The 9,897-nt window shown below is 42.7% G+C and overlaps 1 protein-coding gene across 2 annotated transcripts in view; it reads left to right on the top strand.

Moving 5' to 3' along the window:
• Positions 1-9,897, top strand: part of lonp1 (lon peptidase 1, mitochondrial) — an 89,493-nt gene that overhangs the window by 38,093 nt on the left and 41,503 nt on the right. The window contains exons 1-2 of one of the 2 annotated variants that reach the window (XM_067415229.1): positions 33-680; positions 2,129-2,217. In XM_067415229.1, the coding sequence (XP_067271330.1) occupies positions 183-680; positions 2,129-2,217 (587 nt within the window). In that variant the 5' untranslated portion in view covers positions 33-182. Of the gene's footprint in view, positions 1-32; positions 681-2,128; positions 2,218-9,897 lie in introns of those variants that run through there. The other variant, XM_067415230.1, reaches the window with a different exon arrangement.

The following is a 9,897-nucleotide window of genomic DNA, read 5'->3' as shown; positions in this document are numbered from 1 at the left end:
TTTTAGTCTATATGCCATATACACTTTAGGATGACTCGAGAGTGTGTTCGGCTAATTTGCATTTTTTGGTGAACTATCCCTTTAATAAGTAAATACGGGGGGCGTGCATCGCGTTACTCCGTCATCAGAACTAGACGGCGGTGCGGTCACGTGCCCCTCGCAGAGAATACTCCAGATCAAAGATGGCGGCGTACATGAGAATGTGGAGATCGTACCGTCCGGCGTCTAGAAGCATCAGCACAGCTTCATCAGCCGGAGCGGGCATGATCAGAGCCGGACTAAACGCCCTTTTCCCGCGGGATCCGCTCAGCGGGAGCCGCTTCATCCACATCCAGCGCTCGTATTCCAGCATTTCCAGCAGAAAGTCGTTACACAACGCGAGAGTCACAGCATCCGCGGCGGCTGACAGGTGGAGGAGCGCGCCCCCGGGATCCTGGAGCCTCGGCGGCGGCTGTCAGATGCGATGCCTGTTCGGGAATAAAAGCAGCGGGTTTTCCGGAGAGGACGGAGCGGAGAGCGGCGGCGGATCCGCGGATGAGTCCGGCGGGGATGAAGGTCCGTACGCTCCTCCTCAGATGACCGCGCTCACGCCGATGCTCGTGCCCGAGGTTTTCCCAAACGTGCCTCTAATCGCGGTCAACAGGAACCCCGTGTTTCCAAGATTCATCAAAATCATTGAGGTGATGTCACGAGCTCTCATCCATGCATGACGCAATCGCTCTTATTAAATGGTTAGTTCAGCAAACATGTAAATTGTGTCATTAATCCCTAATGTGGTTGGCCAGCCGTCAGACCTCCGCTCATCTTCACACACAGATGAAGATATTAGTGTTGAAATCCGATGGCTCAGAAAGGCCTTCATTGATACCAATGTCATTTCCTCTCTCAAGACCCATAAAGGCACTAAAGACGACGTTACAAAGCCCATCTCACTACAGCGGCTCTACGATCATTTATGAAGAGGCCAGAAGAGTTTTAGTGCGCAAAAAAACTAAATAACGACTAATATAGTGATGGCCGATTTCAAAACAAAGCTTCGAACCCGTTATGATTCAGTGAATCGATTCATGTGTTGTTGTTTGCTGGTGATTTCATCATCCTCTCTCTCTCTGTGTGTGTGTGAGAGAGAGGGCAGTTCAAGGACTATCTATCTAGAAAGTTCTTCCCTGATATGAGATGTTTGTGTATTTTGTTTAACCTGTCAGTGCTTGAGTAGTTGATATCTAGTAGTTTTGCATGATGTACTCTGTCAAAAACATTGGTTCTGAATTAATTATTAAAATAAAACATTTGGTCTAAAGGATTGATTCAATGACCCGTATATACTTGTTTCTTTACTGGTTGATTCAGAATTATCACAGAAGTTCTGGGATAAAAGTTTATAGCTTGGAAATAAACACTAATGGCCAGGGCCGTTTCTAGCCTTTCTGGCACCCTAGGCAAGATTCATATCTTGCACCCCCCAAGATTTCTTTTAACTATAACTTATAAAGTAAATATGACTTCATTATTTCATGCTTGAAATAGCTTGAAAACCATGTCACTCGATATATATGAAATAACTAAAAAATCTTGTTGGGGCGGGGGCTCACTGGCGCCCCCCCAGCTGTTGGCGCCCTAGGCGACTGCCTAGTTTGCCTATGCCTAGAAATTGCACTGCTGATGGCACTTCAAATAACTTTTTTTAAAAATTGTATTAGGCCTACACGTTACACCTGTAGGTGGCAACAAGTGACTGTTAAAAATGTGTTTATCATCGAAGCATTCATTCAAAAGATTTGATCAAAAACACTGAAACATCCAGTAATGAAACAAGCGAAGTATTTGAGTGAGTCATTGAATCATTCATTCAAACTTTTTAATAATTAAGATAAACTAAACGTTTTTAAAAAGACTACAGTAATTAACATGTATCAGAACCTCTAGTAAATTACTTTATATTGTCAGTTCAGAATCGTGATCTCTGTTTTAAAAATAAACATCTGTGATAAAAGTGTCGCTAAGTTTATCCAGAATCATGCAGCCACAAATAGTTGTAGCCCCAATTGACCACAATATAATATGTTTAACTCTTTAATGAAAGCACTTCAGCTAATATGCATATCTGTGAATGTTTTGGCGTCTGAAGGTAAAGAACAAGCCGCTCATGGACCTGCTGAGGAGAAAAGTTCGTCTGGCTCAGCCGTACGCAGGAGTTTTCCTGAAGAAAGACGATAAGTAAGTGCCTGTGTGTGTGATATAACGGCTGTGAGTGTGATATAACAGGTGTGAGTGTGATATAACGGCTGTGAGTGTGATATAACGGCTGTGAGTGTGATATAACAGGTGTGAGTGTGATATAACGGCTGTGAGTGTGATATAACGGCTGTGAGTGTGATATAACGGCTGTGAGTGGGATATAACGGCTGTGAGTGTGATATAACGGCTGTGAGTGTGATATAACGGCTGTGAGTGTGATATAACGGCTGTGAGTGTGATATAACGGCTGTGAGTGTGATATAACGGCTGTGAGTGTGTGATATAACGGCGGTGTGAGTGTGAAATAACGGCGGTGTGAGTGTGATATAACTGCTGTGTGTGTGATATAACGGCTGTGAGTGTGATATAACGGCTGTGTGTGTGATATAACGGCTGTGAGTGTGATATAACGGCTGTGAGTGTGATATAACGGCTGTGTGTGTGATATAACGGCTGTGTGAGTGTGATATAACTGCTGTGAGTGGGATATAACGGCTGTGTGAGTGTGATATAACTGCTGTGAGTGTGATATAACGGCTGTGAGTGTGATATAACGGCTGTGAGTGTGATATAACTGCTGTGTGTGTGATATAACTGCTGTGTGTGTGATATAACGGCTGTGAGTGTGATATAACGGCTGTGAGTGTGATATAACGGCTGTGTGTGTGATATAACGGCTGTGTGAGTGTGATATAACTGCTGTGAGTGGGATATAACGGCTGTGTGAGTGTGATATAACTGCTGTGAGTGTGATATAACGGCTGTGAGTGTGATATAACGGCTGTGAGTGTGATATAACGGCTGTGTGAGTGTGATATAACTGCTGTGAGTGTGATATAACGGCTGTGAGTGTGACATAACGGGTGTGAGTGTGATATAACGGGTGTGAGTGTGATATAACGGCTGTGAGTGTGATATAACAGCTGTGAGTGTGATATAACGGCTGTGAGTGTGATATAACGGCTGTGAGTGTGATATAACGGGTGTGAGTGTGATATAACGGCTGTGAGTGTGATATAACTGCTGTGTGTGTGATATAACGGCTGTGTGTGTGATATAACGGCTGTGTGTGTGATATAACGGGTGTGAGTGTGATATAACGGCTGTGAGTGTGATATAACAGGTGTGAGTGTGATATAACGGCTGTGAGTGTGATATAACAGCTGTGTGTGTGATATAACGGCTGTGTGTGTGATATAACGGGTGTGAGTGTGATATAACGGCTGTGAGTGTGATATAACTGCTGTGAGTGTGATATAACGGCTGTGAGTGTGATATAACGGCTGTGAGTGTGATATAACAGGTGTGAGTGTGATATAACGGCTGTGAGTGTGATATAACAGGTGTGAGTGTGATATAACGGCTGTGAGTGTGATATAACGGCTGTGAGTGTGATATAACGGCTGTGAGTGTGATATAACGGCTGTGTGTGTGATATAACGGCTGTGAGTGTGATATAACGGCTGTGAGTGTGATATAACGGCTGTGAGTGTGATATAACGGGTGTGAGTGTGATATAACAGGTGTGAGTGTGATATAACGGCTGTGAGTGTGATATAACGGCTGTGTGTGTGATATAACGGCTGTGTGTGTGATATAACGGCTGTGCGTGTGATATAACGGCTGTGAGTGTGATATAACAGGTGTGAGTGTGATATAACGGCTGTGAGTGTGATATAACAGGTGTGAGTGTGATATAACGGCTGTGAGTGTGATATAACGGGTGTGAGTGTGATATAACGGCTGTGAGTGTGATATAACGGCTGTGAGTGTGATATAACGGCTGTGTGTGTGATATAACGGCTGTGTGTGTGATATAACGGCTGTGTGTGTGATATAACGGCTGTGCGTGTGATATAACGGCTGTGAGTGTGATATAACAGGTGTGAGTTAGGGCTGGGCGATATGACGATATTATCATATATCGACGATGTCTCGCAAATATGTCGATATCGATAACAGTCAGTGTTATCAGACGATAATCGACGTCATAAAAATGACGACTGATAAACTCACAGGACATTGCGTTGCCAAATACATTATAAATAGTAGTTACCATACACACACACCTTTTTAGTGTTTTTGATGCATAACTACATGTGTTAAAGCAAAACATTGAATTATGGATAAGACGTTGGTTGTGTTTTCATTATACACGCGCAAAGAGAAGCACATTGGCTTGGCTAAATGTTTTAAAACGCTCTAAAAATATTATTTCCTATTAGGTTAAATTATAAATATAATAGCCTATTAATAATACAAACATTAATCAAACATGGAAACCTGGAAAACATTTAAAATAGCCTACTTACGCTTAAAATAAAACGAGAGAGAAACCTTTGGGGGAAAAAATAGCTCAACGGGAAAAAAAATAGCTCAACCTTAAACGGTTGAAAATGTCTATAAAACCTAACCATAGGCCTGTATTTTAAATACTATAAAATAAAGGTGTTAGAATAAAATTATTATAATATAAAAAATGAAAGAAAAATATATCAAAGTGAAGTAAAAATGCGCGTTAAACTCACAGCTCGTGCAGTGACGGAGCGCAGTATTCTGAACAGAAACGCATGAGCTGCTCGCGTCAACACTGCACTTTGCTTAATTAAATATTTTCGTTTCGAATGGTTTCGTTTAAAAGTGGACATTTTAAGCTTTCTATGCGCATATGTCTGTGAGGCAAGTAGCTGCTGCGTTTCGGTTTATTTATGAGACGCGCGCTCCAGTTCATTAGAAATTAAAGCGATCACTCCGGCGACTTCGACACATGTCTTCCATTTGCATATTATTTATTAAACCCAGGCAATTGGCCAAAGAAACCTTTATTAAAATTAAGATACAATTTAAACAAAACGAAAGAATGCTTTCTACAAAACAAAACTTAATATTAAACTAAATATAACCACCAAAAGCATTTCTGACTCACTTGCATCTTTGCACTTATCATAATCAGATGAAATTGTGAAAAATACTATTATAATAGGCCTATTCAAAAATAATATGCAAAAAGAAAGAAGACAAATATTGTTTAATGGCTACAACAAAGTGAGCAACAGATAAATGTCTGAGCTGGATTTAATTATTTTACAGGTGAGCGGTTCATGAGCGCGCGCCTGCGGATTATTGAGCCGAGTCAAGCCAAATCAGCTTTATTTATTATATAGTTCTTTTACAATGACGATTGTTTTAAAACAGCTTCACAGTATTAAACAGGACAATATTACAGCAAAATTTGATTTCCAGTCATTCTGGGAAAACAGTGATGTTATCAGCTTATTTCGTTAATTTTAGTTTTAACATGAGTCACACCGGTCCGCTTCGCTCATTAGCCTACAGGCTCGTTCTCATAATTACAGTTAATGTGCCGGGCCGGGCAAGGCTCGGACACAACGAGCACAAGCTCCGGTAGGGTCGGGCTTGATTTTTTGAGCACGATCTAAGCTCTAATTGACATTTAATGTGTCATTTCTGCTCGACCACATATCCGTCGTCTTTGAGAAGCGGCTGCAGAGCGGAAACGAGGCCGCTACTGCTGGGTAGTGTACGTGAATATGGCTGCGGAGGGTTCACTTTCTTTCTTCTTTTTTTGCACAGCCTGCAGATAGCCTCTGTTGGATCCACTGGTTCACCATTTGCATTTGGTTTAAATCCATAATACTGCCAAATTACTGATGTACATCTTTTCTTGGATATTAAGCGTTGTCCTCCATTTTATGCCTGGAAAATTTTGTGGCGCAGGGGAGTGGGCGGGATCAGTGCGGAGTAGATGATATTATCGGATATCGCGATGTTTTTGAAGGCGATTATCGCCCCCCAAAAATTAACATATCGCCCAGCCCTAGTGTGAGTGTGATATAACGGCTGTGAGTGTGATATAACGGCTGTGTGAGTGTGATATAACGGCTGTGTGAGTGTGATATAACGGCTGTGTGAGTGTGATATAACGGCTGTGTGAGTGTGATATAACGGCTGTGTGAGTGTGATATAACGGCTGTGTGAGTGTGATATAACAGGTGTGCGTGTGATATAACGGCTGTGTGAGTGTGATATAACGGCTGTGTGTGTGTGATATAACGGCTGTGTGTGTGTGATATAACGGCTGTGTGAGTGTGATATAACGGCTGTGTGAGTGTGATATAACGGCTGTGTGAGTGTGATATAACGGCTGTGTGAGTGTGATATAACGGCTGTGTGAGTGTGATATAACGGCTGTGAGTGTGATATAACGGCTGTGTGAGTGTGATATAACGGCTGTGTGAGTGTGATATAACGGCTGTGTGAGTGTGATATAACGGCTGTGTGAGTGTGATATAACGGCTGTGTGAGTGTGATATAACGGCTGTGTGAGTGTGATATAACTGCTGTGTGTGTGATATAACGGCTGTGAGTGTGATATAACGGCTGTGTGAGTGTGATATAACGGCTGTGTGAGTGTGATATAACGGCGGTGTGTGTGTGATATAACGGCTGTGTGAGTGTGATATAACGGCTGTGTGTGTGTGATATAACGGCTGTGTGAGTGTGATTAACGGCTGTGTGAGTGTGATATAACGGCGGTGTGAGTGTGATATATCGGGTGTGAGTGTGATATAACGGCGGTGTGTGTGTGATATAACGGCGGTGTGTGTGTGATATAACGGCGGTGTGTGTGTGATATAACGGCTGTGAGTGTGTGATATAACGGCTGTGTGTGTGATATAACGGCTGAGTGTGTGAGAGATAACGGCTGTGTGTGTGAGAGATAACGGCTGTGTGTGTGATATAACGGCTGTGAGTGTGATATAACGGCTGTGAGTGTGATACGACGGCTGTGTGAGTGTGATATAACAGCTGTGAGTGTGATATGACGGCTGTGAGTGTGATATGACGGCTGTGTGAGTGTGATACGACGGCGGTGTGAGTGTGATACGACGGCTGTGTGTGTGTGATACGACGGCTGTGCGTGTGATACAACGTCTGTGAGTGGGATATAACGGCTCTGTGTGTGATATAACTGCTGTGTGTGTGATATAACTGCTGTGTGTGTGATATAACGGCTGTGTGTGTGATATAACGGCTGTGTGTGTGATATAACGGCTGTGAGTGTGTGATATAACGGCGGTGTGAGTGTGAAATAACGGCGGTGTGAGTGTGATATAACGGCGGTGTGAGTGTGATATAACTGCTGTGAGTGTGATATAACGGCTGTGAGTGTGATATAACGGCTGTGAGTGTGATATAACGGCTGTGAGTGTGATATAACGGCTGTGAGTGTGATATAACGGCTGTGAGTGTGATATAACGGCTGTGAGTGTGATATAACGGCTGTGTGTGTGATATAACGGCTGTGAGTGTGTGATATAACGGCGGTGTGAGTGTGAAATAACGGCGGTGTGAGTGTGATATAACTGCTGTGAGTGTGATATAACTGCTGTGAGTGTGATATAACGGCTGTGAGTGTGATATAATGGCTGTGAGTGTGATATAACGGCTTTGAGTGTGATATAACGGCTGTGAGTGTGATATAACGGCTGTGTGTGTGATATAACGGCTGTGTGTGTGATATAACGGCTGTGAGTGTGATATAACGGCTGTGTGAGTGTGATACAACGGCGGTGTGAGTGTGATACAACGGCTGTGTGTGTGTGATACAACGGCTGTGCGTGTGATACAACGTCTGTGAGTGGGATATAACGGCTCTGTGTGTGATATAACTGCTGTGTGTGTGATATAACGGCTGTGTGTGTGATATAACGGCTGTGTGTGTGATATAACGGCTGTGTGTATGATATAACGGCTGTGAGTGTGTGATATAACGGCGGTGTGAGTGTGAAATAACGGCGGTGTGAGTGTGATATAACTGCTGTGAGTGTGATATAGGGATGCGCGATATACCGGTACTGGAAAAATACCGGTATATATTTTATTTAAAACGGTACGATATCATGATTTGGCACATTTCGGTATATGCTGCTTTTCCGAAGTTCACCGCTAGATGGCAGCGCTCTACCCAAACTGACCCGAAACAACCGGCAAATGTGACAACAACATAGACGGGCAAAATGGATAAAGCAGTTGAATCTCACTCAAGATGCCCAAAATGAATTAATAAAGAGAGGAGTAGAAGTGACATTTGTAATGACTTTGCTTATAAAACTGATGAAGAACCATCAAACCTAGCCAAGAAGCATCTGTCACTATCCTGACTTTAAGACTTCTTAAGAGATCGACAGGTCAGTGAATAGTTCAAACCATCTCATTTAGACATTTATTTTCTTTTAACACTGATCAACGCACATACATAGCCTAACATAAGATCGAATATCACAATCTCCAGCGTTTGTTTCAACCAATGACATTTAGATCTCATTATATTTGCACGCGTACTATTGCACTATTTACATTCGCGTTAGACACAACCGCCTGTGTTTATGTGAATACTCACTAAAGACGGACATTTGTACATAATTCTGTGTATTTAACTGTTTAAGGAAACAATGTGTAATGTGCAAGCGTGACTAAGTGACAGGTGTGTGTGTGTGTGTGTGTCGTATGAGCTCATATCTCCTGTAACTTACGAAATGCTGTAAAATCTCTTGCGTGTTCAAATGATATCCGTTCTCCATCCCGAGACGAGCGTGAAATGTTGAATCGGATTATGCAGATTGCTTTAGTGTAGTGCGATGTCTTTTGAAACCAGAAGCAATTTGCTAATTTTGAGAGATTTTTGCTGAAATTATTTCTCACAAGAAAGTTTTCAAATGACTGATTTGATGTGATAAGCTTTGCTAATTAATTTACTAATAAACATTTGTGGTAATTTCCCACTTTATAAACTCAAAACTTGCATAATTGTTCTCATTCGCGTGCAATATACCCGCGCTAATATCAGACCTTGTGGTATCGATTTAATATCGGTACTTCGGTATTAGATTGTGGTACCGTACCGAAGCCAAAATTGTGGTATCGAGCCATCCCTAGTGTGATATAACTGCTGTGAGTGTGATATAACGGCTGTGAGTGTGATATAACGGCTCTGTGTGTGATATAACTGCTGTGTGTGTGATATAACTGCTGTGTGTGTGATATAACGGCTGTGTGTGTGATATAACGGCTGTGAGTGTGATATAACGGCTGTGAGTGTGTGATATAACGGCGGTGTGAGTGTGATATAACTGCTGTGAGTGTGATATAACGGCTGTGAGTGTGATATAACGGCTGTGAGTGTGTGATATAACGGCGGTGTGAGTGTGATATAACTGCTGTGAGTGTGATATAACTGCTGTGAGTGTGATATAACGGCTGTGAGTGTGATATAACGGCTGTGAGTGTGATACAACGGCTGTGAGTGTGATACAACGGCGGTGTGAGTGTGATATATAACGGCTGTGAGTGTGTGATACAACGGCTGTGAGTGTGATATAACGGCTGTGTGAGTGTGATATAACGGCTGTGAGTGTGATACAACGGCGGTGTGAGTGTGATACAACGGCGGTGTGAGTGTGATATAACGGCTGTGAGTGTGATATAACGGCTGTGAGTGTGATATAACGGCTGTGAGTGTGATACAACGGCGGTGTGAGTGTGATACAACGGCGGTGTGAGTGTGATACAACGGCGGTGTGAGTGTGATACAACGGCGGTGTGAGTGTGATATAACGGCGGTGTGAGTGTGATATA

The sequence above is a fragment of the Pseudorasbora parva genome, chromosome 14, assembly GCF_024679245.1.
Source record: "Pseudorasbora parva isolate DD20220531a chromosome 14, ASM2467924v1, whole genome shotgun sequence".
Classification (NCBI taxonomy): domain Eukaryota; kingdom Metazoa; phylum Chordata; class Actinopteri; order Cypriniformes; family Gobionidae; genus Pseudorasbora; species Pseudorasbora parva.
This window is presented reverse-complemented; position numbering and strand designations above follow the sequence as displayed.